The following is a 19,073-nucleotide window of genomic DNA, read 5'->3' as shown; positions in this document are numbered from 1 at the left end:
CCCATTGTTCTCTATGGGGCGGTGGATGTCAGTGGACATGTGTTCGCTGCCACCCGATCCGATCCGCTAAAAACAGACAGATGTGAATACGTACGCCATCCATCCAGCAGATTGCATCAGAGAACAAGCAGATGGAAACGGACATGCAGTCTGTTTCCATCTGACCGCCCTATAGAGAATAGCGTGCTGTTTCAGTGTCTGCTTTGCACAGTGGAGCAGACATGGACCTGTCATCTGCCTGCTCAGCGGAGAGATCACCCGCTGAGCAGGCTAATCCCCTTGGACGGATTCCGCCCCATGTGAAAGGGGCCTTAAAGTAAAAATGGTTGAGCTAGACTTTAGCTTCATTTTCTGCTGCCTTTAGACAAAATTTATGAGCATAGTTAATAACGAATGTCTGTAATTCTCACTTTCAAATTTGTAGTGAAATATGACAGGAGAAGAGTTTGTTTGCAGTGGGGAATAACATATAGTTTTTTTTTTTTTATTGAAGCCCAATTTGGACATTTCTACTTATGGGGTGTACTCACTTTTGCTGCCAGCGGTTTAGACATTATTGGCTGTGTGTTGAGTTATTTTGAGGGGACAGCAAATTTACACTGTTATATAAGCTGTACACTCACTACTTTACATTGTTAGCAAAGTGTCATTTCTTCAGTGTTGTCACATAAAAAGATACAATAAAATATTTACAATAATGTCAGGGGTGTACTCCCTTTTGTGAGATACTGTACATAGTTACAATGCTAAAAGCCCGCTGTCGGCTGATGTCACAGAGCCAGTCCAGGTTCTGCAGGTATTCCGACATTAGTCGGAATCTGCCCAGAAGACCAACCGGCAGTCAGCTCAGCCTCTCCACACTGCTAAGAGCCTGAGCCATCCGCTCCCACCCTCTGCACAGCCCAGTGCTCCAGAGGGACACAGTAGAGACTGACAGTTACCTGCTCTCTGCTCACCAAGGACTGAGAACTAAGCAATGAACTAAGCAATGAACCGTCTTTGATCACTCAGTTCTCGGTATGGAGGCAGCCGAGGACAGCTGCAGCTGGGATTGGTGCTGCAGCCATCTAGGGGAGTATGATTTTTTGTTATTTTCAATTCTCACACTTCTCTTGTAAATAATATTCAAAGGGTTGAAAAGTTTAAATGTGTGCAAAAATAAAGCTGTTTCACAAAAAAATGCAATAATCTGATTTGCAGAAGACTGAATTTTTACTTTTTATTGAAGCAAAAATTACAAATAAATAGCGTTCAATTAATATATAACAAAACATATATTTAAAACAAAGCTGCCAATGTCACTCCTCGAGGGCCAATAACAAGCAGGCACACTAGTATGCTTATGTGAATTAAAGCTTCATTCAAGGTTAATTTGAAGAGAGAAACCTGGCCCTTGAGGTCTGAACAGTCAGCGCTATCTTTGAAATAAAAAATAGAAAATCTCTGCATATTTCTTAGCATTTACCTTTTCTATGAAAACAGAGTCTGATGTACACTGAAAGACATTCTAAAATGTAAGCTTAAAATACTTCCTTCAAAAAGATTAAAAAATAAAGAGTGCAAATATTCAAGATCTCAAAAAGTGCATTTCCACAGCATATAACTCATTGTAAGTTCAGAGTACTGCATCATGGCTGCACAGGACTGTCACAAAGGACACTGGAATAAGCCCAGTTAACTTTATAATGAGCTTACTGGAAGGCACTTCAACAGATAAAGTGTTAACTAATACAAAATGCACATACCTTAAAATATTTACAGGTAGAATTAACTTAAAAAATAAGAACATTATATTAACATTCATTTAAGACGTTTAAAAATACAAATTTATTGTATTCCTTTCCTAAGGCAACACGGTTTAGAATTGAGACATAATAGTAAAAGGTGTTCCATGCCAATTAAGAAAGTACAATGGTTCTATATGGTTGTACCTGAATGATGATTTATCTATATTTTTCTGCAAACCAGTACTATACTAAAGCCGGCCATAGATGGTTCAAATCTTGGCTGATTCAGCAGGGACCAGCCGACATTCCAACCATGTATGGGCAGGCTGATTGTACCCAATTACCCAAGTTGATTGATCAGTCAACTTGGGTACAACCTGCCTGTCGGATTTTACATACAAGTAATGCTATTGGCTATTATAGCCGCTAGCAGTAATCACTGTGTTCTCCCAGCAGGAACGGCTTCCCCTGCCCAGCGAACACAATGTCTCCACCGGAGGGATTCCCCCATTAACACTAACTGTGTTGATGGGGGAATCAAGCAAGAAAATCAATCTGTCTATGGCTTTATTATATGGTGGAAGTATTAGGATTTCATTGGAAAGATCAGCTTTTTATAGGACCTATTCTGTCCTTACCACAGCCATTATACCTGTGCTTAGCTTTAGGGAGTGTTAACGATTATATTTGGGGGATGCCTTAAGTGAATGGGGCCATGCCCCAACTGCCCTGCAACTGCATGCATTACACATGGTTGTGGTATTGTACTGTCACATTTACAGGGTAAAACCACCACAAATTGCTTTTCAGAGGGTCCATAAGGTCTGCAGCATATGTAAACTTTGCCTTACACAAAATTCAATGGCCTTCTTCAACTTTACCCAGCAATGCATGATCATCCTCTTTAGCATTCTTCTTCATGTGTATGTAATCCCCAACAATGAACTTCTCTAACTTGGTCCCTTTTGGTCTGTTAAATATATATTATTGAAAGAACTTTGTTGGATCATTTTGATAGGTTAAAAAAAAAAAAATACCCATTTATCTTTTCAGAAATCTTGCCAGCCGATAAGTTCCTGAGCGCTCTGCCTATGGTGACTGATTAAATACTATATTCTCAGCCATCTGAAGAAAAAAACAAAAAACGCACGCCAGGTAAACAAAGGGAAAAAGCTTGAAAAGAGAAAACGAATACAGTCACCAAAGGGGTAGAGGAATAGGACGTGATATTTATCTTTTTAAATCGCCCCAGCTGTGCAATCAGAGGCGCAAAGCCTCCTCTCTAAAGTTCTCCTGGTCCTAGTCACACTCCCATCTCCTCTGCATACAATGGAGGGTAAAAGCTCTGCATTGTTTGTGATGCCCCAGGAGCAATACCCACAGCCTGGAGCAGTGGAGCTGGTCAAAGTATTGCAATCATCCCATCACCCTTTAGATGTAATGAGCATTTAAGCCTTGCAATGCAGGGTGGGGACAGTGGGCCACTGCATGGAATTTTCTTCCAGCCCAGAACTGGGCTTTTAATCAAATCACTGACATGGGAGTGTTGAGGTGGACCATCCAAATGTTTGAACTTTAGAAAAGAGAGGCTATGGTGCGTTTATTGAACACAAATTCAGGGGTAAAAAAGAATATCTACTAATCTGTGCAATCCATCTCATCAAAGCCAAGTTGCACCTAGGCATACATTAAGGCAAATCTTAAGAGTAAATGATTAAAACAAAATGTAATGAATCCTACCAAAATCTTGGAAAATGGCTGCAATTCTCCTAAAGCCATTACTGGAATGCAGAGTCATCTTGTTTTTTTAGTATTGCACCTAAAATAGCTAGCTATTCACATACCTCCCATTTGTTTGAAATGGGAATGAGGGACACCTATTAGCAAAAGTATGTAGGCATAGGACACACTCCCTACCACACCCCTTAAAGGAGAATAATACAAAAAAAATGATAAGTTAAACCCACCATTGTTTTATACCACTACTATTCCTATATACTGGCTTTTGAAATATACAAATGCAGCAATTTAGAAATTGGATGAAAGGTTTAGCACGGAGAAACGCTTTTTAAGAAGATAACAAGTGCATTTTATATACAACTATATTGATCAGACCAAAATGAAGGACAAATGAGGAAGAAAGCATGACAGAGGGGCTTTAGTCCAAATCAGGGAAAGTCCCTCGAAATCAGGGACAGTTGGGAGGTATGTATTCATGAGTAATTCTATTTGTGCAGGATCAGACTTTTAAAAAGATACAAGAGAAGCACATTATTTGCCTCTCAGACAAGCACCCTATACTAAAATAATCTCAGCAATGGCTCATTACTGTACTCTGCATAGATCAGTGGATAAATATCTAAATCATTTTAACCTGCCGACCCACTTTTAGTCAACAATGCTATCCGCTTACACCCGATACAGTGGTTCTTGTACAGAGACACCAAATGTCTCATTTTACCACAATTTTATATTGCCAAACCACAGCAGGTATTTGGGGAAGAGATTAAGTCTGCATGTAAGTAATAGAAAATCTACAGGGTTTGTAAATGTACTGTACCCGTTTAGCTTGTTGATCTTGACAAACAGGGCTGGTCCAAGACATTGTGCTGCCTGGGTCCAAGAATAAAACGCTGCCCCCCCCCCTTAAAAAAAAAAAAAAAAGAAATCACACCCAACAAAAGGCCCCCCACATCCATTATTTTCTATAAATATAAAATATATACTGTTATCTTCTTCCATAACTCACCACTGGACCGGGCTGGTCCACCAAACACCCACTGTCTGTCCTCAATCCTCATGTTACTCCTGTGTCTGCCGTGCCCACTGTCCTAGAAGATCCAGCCTGCCCTGCGTGAAATGGAGTGTGCCGATGTCTGATGTCATTGCGCACACCACGATCACATGAGGGACATTCCCCAGAGGAGACACTCCGCCTCCTCACACTCATGAGTTTGCACTATGGACGGCAGTATGAGACGACACACAACTGCTGAAGAAAAAAAAAAATCTTGGGAGTCAATTTGCTGACCCTCTCCAAGTACTGCCTGGGTCCAATGGACCCAGCGGGACCCATGGTAGGGCCAGCCCTGTTAACAAAGATAATGCAAGTCTTTGAAAAGGTACTCAGCATGTCTTGTACATGAGCAGTTTACTATACTTAAAGTAAACCTACAATGCCGGCTGCCATTGTAGATGCCTTACTCACTGACTTCCAAGCCTTTTGAATCAATAGATTTTGAAACAAGTATCAGGAAAGTCAACTGAAATGTAAGTTCTTATCAAAATACCTGTTCCATGTCAATGAATCAGAGTATAAAAGCCAAAGGGTCAGTGAGACAGCCAGGCAACTAACATTTTCAAAAGAAGCTACCAGTATTGGCACTAAGTTTTCTCATGACAGGTTTTCCTTAAAGATCAGTACATCCAAAACTGATTTGTATTTAATTTGATTAGGAAGGGAGATTCTGTCGACAAGATACCTGTTCTGAACATTGCACTTACTGGTATTTTAATCATAGACAATTTAGCAGTGAGATTACATGGATTGGAAGGTAAGGGTAAAACCAGCAAAATCATGCATCTTGGGTCATCAATAGGCACCAGTCATTAGCCGCACCCAAAATATTGGGTTTATGTGAACTGAACCATCAGTTGCCAAACATTCATATACTCACCAACTATCACACTCCTACAAAAAATCAGGTATATAGCACATTTGGTAAAAACAGTGTTTCTGGCTGTCCCTTTCAAGTAAGGATTCACCTGAAGGCATTTGGTGGCTGATGGGGTCCATGTCAGCACATACAATGCCAATGGGGTGTTTTTTTGTGCCTATTGGAATCCCTATAAATAGAGAGGTAAGGGGAGCGAAGCTACTATTTGTCTAGGGTCCAATTGTGCCTTAATTCTTCTCTCCTCCCTTTCCTCCAACGATGCAGTGCTGTTTCAGAACAGCCAACTGCCAGTCCCAATCACCGTCACGTAGGGGTGGGGAGTAGAAGGCATTGGCCGAGTGCAACCTCAAACCAGAGCAACATGAAGTTTACAGAAGACTAAAGCTCTTTGCTCCTACAGATTAACAGTGTGATGAAGAGTGTTAGTAAGGGAAGGTTACAATTCAGTACCACATTATGGGCAACAAGTTTCCTTTGTACATTGTTTTAATAAATATTAGAATAAAGTAATTAGAATTACTAAAAATTATCAGCTTGTTTGCACATATACATAGGTTTCTTTACAATTGTAGCTTTTTTAATTAGTTAAAAAAAAAAAAGATAATTATGACTGAACCTACTTAGAAAAAAAACAAACAAAAAAGCTGCATGATTAGAACAATATGAATTGAAAAGTGCAACATACATAACAGCACCAACAAATTAATGGATGAAGAATAAAAATATTGTCCTATCGTGGTTACGTTAGTCTGAGCTCTTTTGTAAGGTGTCCATTCTATTGCTTCACCATTGTGCATTTTAACAGGCTAGCAGAAAACTTCATGAACGCTGAGAGGTAGACATCATCTGTATCAATAGAATTCTCCAAAATATTTAACACTGGCAGAAGAAAGTACAACCAAAATGGTCTAGAGGGAAAGGCATCATGTTGATGGGCTTGCTTCATTATTATGAAATATTGATCTTACAATCACTACCATCTCTGTTTCAGCTACTTTTCTCTAATTTAAAAAGGGAGCCATATCTGATCAACTAAATTTTCAAGCTTGTGAGTTCGTCCTGATAAAAATATATCGTTAGTCACTTGTCTACTTTGCCATACAACAGACTTGGCATACATGTTTTGGACCCAACTGCAGTTACAGTATTTAATGGATCTTTACCATGATGGGTCTGATTGCTCTGGACTGTTTGGACAGTTCTTTAAATTTCATCAAGAATAATTATTTGATTTCTTCAGCTACTGTCCTCATATCTCCAACAAACCTCCTTGTCCAGGACTACTAGATGATCTGTCTTGGGTAGAGCCAACAGGGGATCCTTCTGTTGCCCCTGCCCCTTCTTCTCCTGGTCCTTCTACAGCTCCTCCACCATCACCTTGAACACCACCTTCCTTTGTTCCATTTTGCTCAGCATGACTCCGCTGGTGCTTGCTTAGGTGATCACTGCGGGTAAATCTTTTTGCACAGAGAGGACATGTGAATTTTTTCTCACGAGTGTGGGTGCGCACATGCCGCTCAAGCTCATCACTGCGTGTGAAGCGTTTTCCACAGAATAGCCAGTTGCAGACGAAGGGCCTTTCTCCTGTATGCCAACGAAGGTGAGCTTTAAGATGAGATGCTTTGCCATAGACCTTACCACAGCCTGGAATATGACAGCTATGTACAGGTTTTCTTTTCAGCCCTGCTGCAGAAGCTCCTAATCTCTCTAGTTCTTGGCAATTTGGGCAGTCACATGATGGACGTCCAGTATTCCCATAGGATGAGGCTCTTTGAGGCTTCATTGGCCCTGGAGCCTCAAGCAATGGACTAGCAGTAAGAAGTTTTGGCTTGTACATATCTGGCCCCAGTGTGTGCTGTGAGGTTGATAGAATATGAGCCGATGGGGACGGACTGGATGATGGCGACATGGATGGAAATCCCACAGGTGAATAAGTAGCAGGTGCCAATGTGGTGTATTCAGCAGTGTACTGGTTGCTCATACCTGCTGGGCTTGTCACAGGTGGCATAGATGCAGCTAAGCCATCTGGCTGTTGCTGGTTTCCCAGCCAGTTGCTATTAGGATGCATATCCCACCAAGAGCCTCCCGTTCCAGGGGGTGAACCAGAGATCCCAGGATGATGGATTCCGGTTTTGTACCATGAGCTGTAGGGATGTCCTACATCCAGAGAGGTGTACACTCCTGGAACACACTCAGCTGTTGAAAGACTCTTGGGCTCTTGACATCCTGGAGAGAATGAATGGGAAAAGGAGGTGTAGTCACCACCATAACTTGAAGGAGCAGGTGGTGTCCCACAGGGTGCCATTAAATTGCTTCCTCCCAGGTATGTAGAAGAGTATCCGTCTCCCATCAGTTTAGTTGCACTAAAGTCATTTGTGGGACTATAAGATTTCTTTGGTCCAGATTTTGATGATAGTGGAGGATCCCTATTGGGGCTTGAACCACCAAACTTATTGCAGGCAGCAGTTAGCATTGCTAGAGGACTGGATACATATCGGGCTTCTTCCTGAAAAATAAAAAATATTCCTCTTATAAACACAAAATACCAGGCATAACTTTCAATGTACTAAATAACAGACTAAATAGATGAAAATAAGGGGGTCTCTTTGGTCTGCCATGAGCACCACAAGGCATGTGAAAGAATTGGTGTGTACTCATGTAGCTATGTACTTAAGTTCTTCTGTCCTAAAGAAAGTCTGTGTATGGGCATTGAAGTGTGTGATTTAGATGGCAAACATGTGGAACCATTAATACTATCACCCTCTTACTGCAGGCTCATCAAAAATGTTAAAGTTATGTATCATGCACAAATGCCTAATTGTACTATGTTGGAGGAGATCTCCCTACTTATCTAAATAGGAAAATATCTGAATACACGCTGAAGCAATTGTGTAGATCATACACACCTGAAACTGAAATGTTCAGATTACAAGAACATAGCAATGGAATATTATTTTTATGAAGGTAGCATGATTTGGCTAAACATGGGTGTGGCTTGATGTAAAACGTCCTTACAGCCATAGATAGAACTTGCATTTCATATAAATTGCATTTTCCATCACATGGTTTACTAAACATGGATTTATGGATGCACCGTATTTGTTATCCATGGAAAATTCAATAGAACCACCATGTACTTTGTTTACAGAGGTAATATGCTGTAATTTTTGATGGCTGTGCTTTTGGTCACTTGGGTTTAGACACCGTGGCATATACTTGTTTTATGGTTAAAATTCACACAGAAGTGTCTCTGTATGTACAAGTATTCAGTGTCTCAGGGGTAAGCTCAGCTAAACTAAAGCTACCACAGTCCACAGAATGCATTAGCAGAAATATTCTAAACACTGACCTAGCAGGCAATAAAAAATAAATAAAAATTGTAAATAAAAAAATATATATATATACACACATATACACACACACACACACACACACACATTTCTTTTACATATTCTGTACAAAAATTGAGTAAATTTCCCCAACAGGGAGTGAAAATATTTATTATTGCACAATGGCCCCTTTCACACAGGTGGACCATTCAGATCCGCCTGTCTGTTTTTTTGGCGGATCTGAACGGATGCCCCATGCATCTCTATGGGGCATCGGATGTCAGCGGAGACATGTCCAGAGACATGTCCATCCGTCCAGCGGATCGGATGAGAACGGACAGACGGTCCGTTCTCATCCGATTCCCCCATAGAGAACAGCAGGACCTGACAGCTCTGTCTCCGCACTCAGCGGGGGATCGGCGGATCGCCCCCCCCCCCCCCCGCTGAGAAAAACTGAGTCTACAGTGTGAAAGGGGCCTTACTGAGTGTGGGGTTATTCATTTATTTTATTTGTGATATACTGTGCATACTCCTGTGATCCCTTAGTGACCACATCCTTTTTATTAGTTCATTATGTATTGCCTCTCACCCCTGTGTCTAGTTAACCCTTTACTATAGCCCCAGCCTCTCCATGATAGGGATCAATTCCAGATTTCACAGCAGCTTGCCCTGCCATTGTAATCTTGTATCAGCTCTCCTCCGATCAGACGTAGTGATATTCGCTCCTCACGTAAAGTAACTAAAGCTGGCCAAACACAGCACAACTAAACAGCACATACGGACAAATATCCCACTGCAGCTATTGTATTCTAATAGCAGTCAACATAACCAGACAGTGCATGCATCTGACTGGAAACAGGCACTGTTCAGCCAACAATTTTTTTGCCCAGCTCCGGTGGTTGACAACCTATCTGAACATGCTGGAACTTGTAGTTCTTGGGCAGAAAGAGGGTCAAGGATACCAACCATTAATTTTACCTCGGAGGTTACAAATGTGAAATTGTAAGTTTTAGCAAGTCAGTTAGATTTACAGTTGAAATGTGAACAGTTTCACTGAAAATATTAGGGATTCTGTTAATCCACTTTTTGGAACACTACTCAGTCTATAGGAGCATGACACTACTTTCTCTGTTATTATTAGAGTTGGGCCGAACACCCTGCAGTTCGGTTCGCAAAAGTTCAGTCCAGAACCCCATTGAAGTCTATGGGACAGAATTTAAAAAATTTAAAAGCCCCCATTTTAAAGGCTTATATGCAAGTTTGTGACCATAAAAAGGGTATGGGGGCCCAGGTACCACCCTGGGGGGACATGTATCAATTTTTTCTTTTTAAAAGATAGATTTACAGGAGCAGTGATTTTAATGATGCTTAAAAGGGAAACAATAAAAATGAAAAACTCCATTAAATACAGTGCCTGGGGGTCCCCTTAGTCTGCCTGTAAATTGGCACATGTCTACCATGTATAGAACCTGCTGCAGCAAAAATGGAATTTTTGATTTACCGTAAAATCAATTTCTCTGATTATGTTCATTGACGGACACAGCTCCTGATCTTCCTAACCACTGGGTTATACTGCCCCCTACAGGAGTAGGACACTAGGCAGAAAAAAAAATCTGGCTACGCCTATGGGCAGTTCCAGGGGGTATACTCCTCTCAGCTATAGGTACTCAGTTTTGTTACAAGCAGTGTCAGAAAAATTACAACTCCACAGAGGGGTGGGTGCTGTGTCCATCAATGAACATCAGAGAAATGGGTTTTACGGCAAGTCAAAAGTTCAATTTTCTCTTTCGCTCATTGAGGGACACAGCTCCTGATCTTCTTAACCATTGGGATGCCCCAAAGCAGTGTTAAACATGAGGGATGGGAACAGTGAAAAAGAAACTCCTAAGGCTAACTATAGCCAACCATGCAAAAGCCAACCAGGTAAACAGAAGCACAACCAAAACAACTGGAGCTCACCTGAAAAAAACAAACAATGCATCCTCTGAACAGCAGCCTGCAAAAACCTTGCGGCCAAAGGAAGCATCCGCAGATGCCAACACATCCACTTTATAGAACTTCGTGAAAGTGTGCACCGACGACCAGGTAGCCACCTTGCAAACCTGCGTCACTGACGCCTGATGACGGAAGGTCCAGGAGGCACTGAGTGCCCAAGTAGAATGCGCCTTGACAGAGAAAGGAGGAACCTGACTTTAAATGGAATAGAGCCCAACCACTGTATGATCCATCTGCAAATGGTCGCAGAGGAAGCAGAAAACCCTTCAAAGGCCCACCCGTGAGCACAAATAGTGAGCCCGACTTCCTAAAAGATCCTGTAGCTGCCAGGTACACCCTAATTGCCCCAGCCACATCCAAGGTATGCAAAGCAATTACCTTCAGATGTTTTGGCCTGGGACACAGTGAAGGCAACACAAGGTCTTCATTCAAAATGAAAATCAGAGACAACCTGAGGAAGGGACGACAGACAGAGGCGAAGAACCACCTTATCTCTGTGAACCACCAAGGTGAACGACAGGATAACGGTGCCAATCCAGACAACCTGCGCGCAGAGGTTATAGCCACCAAAAAAGGCCACCTTCTGGGACAGCGTAAGCAGAGGAATCTCCTGAAGATTCTCAAAGGAGGCTTCTGGAAGACAGAGCAACAAATTGAGTTCCCAAGGCGGCAACAGAGACCGCACTGGAGGGTCAAGTTCCTAACTCCCTGAAGAAAAGTACATACCAGGGAGTATGTGGCCAAGGGCCTTTAAAAGAAGACTGCTAAGGCCGACACCTGACCCTTTATAGTACTCAAGGCCAGTTTCTGTTCAACCCCACCCCCCCACCGATGAAGGAAAGTCAAGATCCGAGCCACCGAAAAAGATGAACCCCAAGAGACTTACACTACGCAATGTATGTCTTCCAGTTATGATGGTAGTTAGGAAGATTGATCCTTGGGACATCAGATCCTCCTAAGAGGAAGCTTCCAAGGACCGTCGGCGACAAGCCACACCTAACCGGTTCACCAAGCCTGGTGAGGCCAGTCCAGGGCAACTAAGATGACCGGAATCCATTCTGCCTCGATCCTGCATGGAAGTCTTGGCAGAAGCTTGAGAGGAGCGAAAGGCGTAAATCAGACTATTCTGACCCCACAGGGCCACCATCTATGGTGTCTGCCAGAGGATCCCATGACCAAGCCACAAACCTCTGCACCTTTCTGAGCACTCTGGCTAAGGCCTAGTCCAGAGCCAGACCCAGATAGTCCAGCTTTGTGGACAGAACCAGAGCAGACTTCTGAAAATTCTGAATCCAGCCAAACTCCCTCAAGCTCATATGGTGATTTCCAGGTTTTCCACCAGAGCAGTAGGAGGTCATCCACATAACCCAGTACCGCGGTCCCCCATTGGCGTAACAATGTTAGCACCGGGGCCAACACTTTTCGTGAAGACAGAAAGAGCAGAGGCGAGACCAAATGGTAATGCCACAAACTGATAATGCTCCAAAGCAGTTCAGCGCCTTAAGGTCCAGAATTGGACGCACCTGGCCTTCCTTCTTGGGGACTGTAAACAGGTTTGAGTAAAAACCCCTGAAAACGTTCTGAAGTCGGAACCGGGACAATACCTCTTTGAAGTAAAAGGTCTTGCACCGCCCCAAAAAGAGCCTGTAAGCGGACCGGGGGCCAGTCGTAAGTTGTAAGGAAGAACCTTATCAGACGGTAAGAACGAAACTCGAACTTGTAGCCAGATCGTATGACCTCGTGGACTTGTCTTTTTAGAAGTCTGGTACACAGACCAGCATTTGAGCCAAAAGACACGCCGAAGGACCACAGCTGAAATAGAGAGCCGAGCCACTAGGGGAGCCGAATCCAAAGAGGCATCACAGATAAACTGCAGCCCCTGGACCAGCTGGTCCACCAGCTCAGCAAAGGCAGGGGGGAGCTACTCCCCCTCCAGGTCACGGCGCAAAGGCTTAACCTATTTGGTCAGAGTCTGTGACACCAGGCCGATGGTGAATATCGGCCTTTGTGCTCCAAAGACTCCATGAGTCACCAGGGGGACCCCACAAAAAGTCTAAAACACTGCTAAGGGACAACCCCCCCACCACTTGGCAGCACCACCTGGTTGCCAGTTACACAGCACCAATCGATCCTCAGCAGAGAGGGAGAGGACCCCACCAGACTCACCACCCCACAGAAACCAGGCACAGCAGCCACCAGGAGAATCTGCACTGCACAAGGAAACTAAAGGATCCAGGAGTCAGCACCAAGGGATGAGAAGGGGATCCCACCACTGAAAACACCACCCAGAAGGCTTAACAGACATGGCCGCTACTGTTTTCTATGGCAGACCACTGCAAAATGGCCGCTGGACTACACAAACATGACCGCTGTGCATTGCAGCACAAGGCTACAACAAAATTGCGGCACCACGAGGCTCCCAGGGATCCAGGAGGGATCCCTAGGTCTCAAGGACAGGCCCAGCCAGGACAGGGGGCCCTGGCAGGACCCCCCCCCCCCCCAAAAGATATAGCACCATCCCCCGCACAGCCAGTCGCCGGCGGCGAACCCCCTGTCCCCATCACCAGCATAGCGCCACATGAAGGGGGGTGCCTGACAGGAAGGAGGGGAACCCGGGGGTCCAATCGTCCTATGGAAGGGCCCACGTATACCCCAAAACCCTCCAGGGGGGAAGAGGGGGACAGTTACTTACCATACCAGGAACCAGGCAGGCACCGCTCCAGACAGAACCCCTCCCCATTGAAATGGGGGGGGGGGGCTGTCAGCTTCGCGAGTCATTTAACTCGCAGGCCAGCCCCTGTCCAGTGGGGCTAGGCCGCGGCCGACCTAGCACGGAGCTGAGGTCTGTGCGCACTCACTGGCCAGACTGGGTGACCACTGGATATAGATTATCCAGCCTGTCTCCCAGTCCGGCAGTTGATTGTAGATCTCACAGGAAAAAAAAAGAAAAAAACAAGAGAAAAAAAAAAGAAAAAAAAAATTTGCCAGGACCCATTTGAGGAATTCTTTAACCACTTCCGGACCAACCGCCGCCTTTTTACTGCGGCAGGGTGGCACGGACAGGCAAATCGACGTAGGTCTACGTCGCTCCTGAACGCCACCGACACAGCCGACCGTCCTTCTCCCTGCAATGATCACAATGAGCTCATGTGATCCTGCTATATAGGATCGCATGTCTCTATGATCATTTCACAAGTCCAACCCCCCCACAGTTAGAATCACTCCCCTAGGGTCACATTTAACCCCTTGTTCACCTATACTGTTAACCCCTTCCCTGCCAGTGTCATTATTACAGTAACAGTGCATATTTTTAGCACTGATTACTGTAGTAATGTCACTGGTACCCCCAAAAGTGTAAAAAATGTCAATTAGGGGTCCGATTTGTCCGTCGCAATGTTGCAGTCCCGCAAAAAAAAAAAAAAAAAAAAAACACATTAAAAATTACATAAATCTTTCCTGTAGTTAATAGACGCAATAACTTTTGCGCAAACCAATCAAAAAACGCTTATTGCGATTTTTTTTTTACCAAAAATATGTAGCAGAAAACAAATTGGCCTAAAATGTTAAAAAATTTGGATTTTTACATTTCTTTTTTGACAATGTCATATAGCAGAATGTGAAAAATATATATTTTTTTTTTCAAAATTATCGCTCTCTTTTTGTTTATAGCACGGAAAAAAAAATCATGCAGGTGATCAAATACCACCAAGAGAAAGCTCTATTTGTGGGGAAAAAAGGATGTAAATTTTGTTTTGGTACAGCATTACACGACCGCGCAATTGTCCGTTAAAATAACACAGTCCGAATCGCAAAATAATGCCTGGTCTTTAAGGGGGCAAATCTTCCGGTCCAGAACTGGTTAAGAGCCCATTCACACTAGCGCGACTTGTCAGGCGACTTGTCAGCCTAACAAGTCGCGCTCCCTCGAGGTCCATTGACCGCTACAGGACCCGTTCTAATAGTAGCGACACAAGTCGCTCCGACTTAGAAAAAGGGTCCTGTACTATTTCGGGGCGACCTCGTAGGGACTTGCATAGACTTCCATTATGTGAAGTCCCTGCAAGTCGCTCCGAAGTCGTGGTGCATTGTAATGCACAAGTCGCCCCCGAAGTAGTTAGGAGTCGTGTCGCCTCTATGTGAACCGGCTCTCAAATGGCGAAACATGTAGGGATTGCTACACTTAGACAAGCAACTGCAATGAATCCATCTCATGGACATTAAACATGAAGCGTTATGTTTTTTAACTATGTATAAAGTATCTTTTTTTTTTTTTTCTTAATTTTTATTCATAATTTTGTAAAAAACAAGGAATTTTATTATGTATTCTTGATTGAGTTATTAGCACCTAAAAATCTCAGCCCTTACCCAGAGCCTCCAAGTGTCTTGTTTCTAATACCTAAACATGTTTTACCTTAATTCAGGGAATGTATTAAGGTGAAAAACATTTAGGCTTTAGAACCACCTAAAAGATGTATATTTACCTAGGCTTCAGCTTTAACACAATTTGGAGTGACCGAAAAAGAACAGAAGGTGATATATTTATACTCTAACAGAACATACGTTACATTACACTTTTATTTTTGTTTAACAAACCTGATAGTCTATATTCAGGCTCAGAATATTTGCAGGTAAGTATTGATCCAACGTGGCAGAGCCAGAATCAAGCCTCTAGGCAAACAGAAAACAAAAAGTTGTAAATTTGGCTTTAATATGTAAATAAAAAAAAGAGCTCCACCGTGCCTGTATACAAAACCGTATTGTGTAAATGTGTGAGGTTCTGTCAGTGCTGAACTAAGAACATCTATTTGTCCTATTAGGTTACTACACGGTGTTTACAAGAATGAAAGAATACCATCCTATATATAGGTGTTCCACAAATAACATTAGCAACAAATTTCTGGGGTTTATTGACCTCAAAGCGCGGGCTAATATTTGCTAAGCCAGCGTCTGAGGCTGCTTATTATCCACAGAATTTGAAGCATGTCCTTGCTGGGTTTATACAATTTATTTTTAATATTTTATGATCCCACCCAAAACGTATCTCCACCTTAGTCTCATAGTGTGAATTTAAAAATATCCCCTACAAATAAACGGAACTCAGGGCCTGTTTAACCATTAAGATACTAGAGCATTTCTTCTTTCTCTTACTCCTAGTTTTTCTTTGAATGAATATTAAAGCTGGCCCTAGACGGATTGCCTTCCCAGTTCAACAGAAGTCTTTCCTTGTGCCTCATACACGCAACGATTATCGGCCGACCGATCGGTCGACTTTTGTCCAGTGTTGTTGTGTTGGTTGAAATGTGCTCTAGACTGCACACAAATTTTCTCGGCCAACAAAAACCAACTTCAGAAGTGATGTCATGTGCTGGTTTACTTTCCGTGTGTTTTTTCTTCTCTGAGCATGCCCAGTCTTGCTCATCAGATTTTTGTCTGCCGAAATCTGTACTGACTGACGGAAAATCGGCCGTTCTGTTGACGGCCAACAAAAATTTTATAGCCTGCACACCAGATTTTTGTTCGGCCGAAAAGTCAGAGTCGGTTGTCGAAAGCATCATACTAACAAGCTGAAAATCGGCCGATCGGACGTTGGCCGAAAATTCACGGCCAACTATCGATGCGTGTGTACGAGGCATTAGACTGACTTCTTTCCAAAGGACGAGTTGGAAAACTTTTGTCAATCAATAGCTGCAACCAGTTGTCTCTACATGCTGATCAGTGTATTCTGATAGCACTGGGTCCGTCTGACAAGATACAATGTGCCGGCGGGTAGACGGAATTCCTCCATTCACCTCCTTTGTGTTGATGGAGAAATCTGTTCATTTTTTTCTATTCAGTCCACTGGGTGAATGATAAAAAAAAATACCCATCTATGGCCAGCTTAAAGAATGAAAAGAAAAGGGAACGAATGGCCCCCTTTTATTCATGGGGTGGTGGCAGGTGAGGATAGTTTAGGAAAAGAATAGGCAGAGTGTTAGTCGTTAGGCAGTTTAAAGCCTGTCAGTTTTAAGTTAAGCTGATTGGCCATAAGTTAGTTAGCTTACTCTAGTTTCTAGGTAGAATAAGCCCCTGACCTGTATGAGCCGGTTTCTCCCGCCTATGAAGAGTTCAATTTGATTGGCTGAAGGGGTTCAAGAGGACCCATTTAAGGATCCCCTCACAGAGGAGACGTCACTCCGTCGGTCAAGCAGCGAAGAAAGAAGACAGCCCAGCGGTTCCAGCGGTTCCAGAGTCCATCGTCGGCGGGAGCAGTGGTCCACTGTCGGTAGTCCAGCAGGCGGTCGGGGAGGAAGAATTCAGCGGCAGCTTTCCTGGAAGAGGAGAAGAGACGAAGAAGAGGAGTTAGGCGCCCCCGCTTACCTCAGCCGAAGATGAGCCTCCTCAGAAGATTGATCGAGCGGGCGGGAGAAGATGGCGGCGAAGACTGGCTCCGGCGGTGTTTCGAGTTGCCGCTCGTCGCGGCCTCCGAAGTGGCGGAAGTTGAAGATCGCGCAGGACCGGTGCAGACGGTGGCCGCCGGAAGAGACGTCGGAAGAGGATCCGGTGACGCGGCGGGCGCGGAAGGAAGAGCGTCATCGTCGGTGACGTCGGGCGTGGACGACATCACGGAGAGGGGTGTGCGCAGGCGCGCCACACCCGGAAGAACCGGCCAAGGAATCGGGCCGGCGAAGAGGCGGCGCACCCCGCGCCAACGGTTCTCCCCTCCGGCGGGCGTCCGGCGCGCCGGGAGGGGAGGTGAAGACTCGCCGCGGAGAAGACCAACGGGAAGACCTGCTCCAGGACCCGGAGCGAGGGCCCGGTCGGAGGCGGCGGGATCGTGCGGCGGGACCAGGAATCCGGAGGGGATCGCGCCGGCGAGATCAGGTGAGGGGATCTTCATAGACACAATGCCTGCACCCACATTCCTCCCTAGGCCCCCAGGGATTTTGCCTACCACACAAGCCAGACGTTCAGAGTCTGGGCCATCTGGGATACAGCAGCCCGGGCCTCCAGCCCCTACTAGGGCCCCTAGGCCCCCCGGGACACAGCAGCAGGGGTCGCCAGCATCTGCCTCGAGCAGTGGCCCCCTGGGAACACAGTCCACACCGGATATGAGCACTGGGGGTGCTGTCGCTCAGGACGGTACCCCCCTGCCAGCCTTTGCTGGCTTACTTCAAAATTTTTTAAATGATTTTAGGTCTATGATTGAGAACAGTACGGTTGCTGGGTCCTGCAGGACTGGTACACCGGCCACTGATACGGCAGTATCTGCCAACCCAGTTGGAGATTTGGGGTTATCACAGCATGCCCCTTCACCTAGGGATGTCTGGGTTCCTCATGTGGGCAATGTGGAGGTTGAACCTCATAGGCCCCAGAGCTTGCACTCTGAGATGTCTGCTTCCTATCTCCTGGCTCAATCCCAAAATTTACCTGAGACTTCCCTTAGGGAAACTCTCACCTGTGAAATGTCCCCGCTAGGTTTCCACCTATCCGAATCGGTTAAGGAGAGAATATGGCAGGGACATTTTATTGATATGTTGTCACTGTTGCCTTCGTCTAGGGATTTTGTTGCTAAAGGGGATAGGAAGGATGATGAGGAACGAAGGCGCCCTGTTTCCAAATCTTTCAATAACTGGTTGCAGGGTTTCTTTATTTTTTCATCAGTAATGTGTGAGAAATTCCCTACCAAAAGTGTGGGGCTTTTCCAGCACGCGGATATCATATTAGAAGCTTACAAGAATTTTGGTGGGACATCATGGTTCCAGTATGACGTGGCTTTTCGCCAAAAACTGGCGGTGCAGCCTGCCATGAAATGGGGGACTAAGGATGTCAGCCTTTGGCTGGACCTTTTTCTTCCCCAGAGGTCTATTTTTTCCAGGCAGCCCTTTCCGAGTCAACAGTCCCAAGCATCCTCCCCGGGTTTTCAATTTAGAAAAGGAGTGTGCTTCAACTTCAACGAATCCGTCTGTAAGTGGCCGGGTTCGTGCAAGTACCGGCACGAATGCGCCTTTTGCTCTGGGGCCCACCCCATTGCAAAATGCTTCAAGAAGCAAGGGGGTCAGGCACCGGGTTTTGGACACAAGGGCGGTAACCCCAGTGAACCTCACCGCCATGCTCCCGTGGCTCCAGCGCTACCCAGACAGGGTGAGAGCAACCTTACTAATTGAGGGATTTCGGGATGGTTTCCCTCTTCCCAAGTTTTACGGTAAGGGTTGTAGGTTGGTAGATAATCTTAGATCCGTGGCGGGTTTGGAATCGGTTGTGGCCGAAAAGGTAAGTAAAGAAATAGATTTAGGTAGATTCGCGGGCCCTTTCTCTGTCCCACCCTTTGAGGATTTTAGGATCTCCCCTTTGGGCATTGTCCAAAA

The 19,073-nt window shown here is 44.7% G+C and overlaps 1 protein-coding gene across 1 annotated transcript; it reads right to left on the bottom strand.

Moving 5' to 3' along the window:
* Nucleotides 1–6,592: 6,592 nt before the first annotated feature.
* Nucleotides 6,593–7,907, bottom strand: SP7 (Sp7 transcription factor). The gene has a single exon (XM_082248411.1). It carries the CDS (start codon nt 7,875–7,877, stop codon nt 6,654–6,656), a length of 1,224 nt encoding a protein of 407 aa, XP_082104537.1. The 5' UTR covers nt 7,878–7,907; the 3' UTR covers nt 6,593–6,653.
* Between the last annotated feature and the right edge of the window lie 11,166 nt (nt 7,908–19,073).

The sequence above is a fragment of the Pelophylax lessonae genome, assembly GCF_965119305.1.
Source record: "Pelophylax lessonae genome assembly, chromosome: 2".
Lineage (NCBI taxonomy): Eukaryota > Metazoa > Chordata > Amphibia > Anura > Ranidae > Pelophylax > Pelophylax lessonae.
Note: the sequence above shows the minus strand (reverse complement) of the source record. Positions and strands in the feature narration are given on the sequence as shown.

Excerpts from the sequence above, each read along its gene's own strand:
- SP7 (XM_082248411.1), bottom strand. The coding sequence starts at position 7,877 with ATGCTAACTGCTGCCTGCAATAAGTTTGGTGGTTCAAGCCCCAATAGG.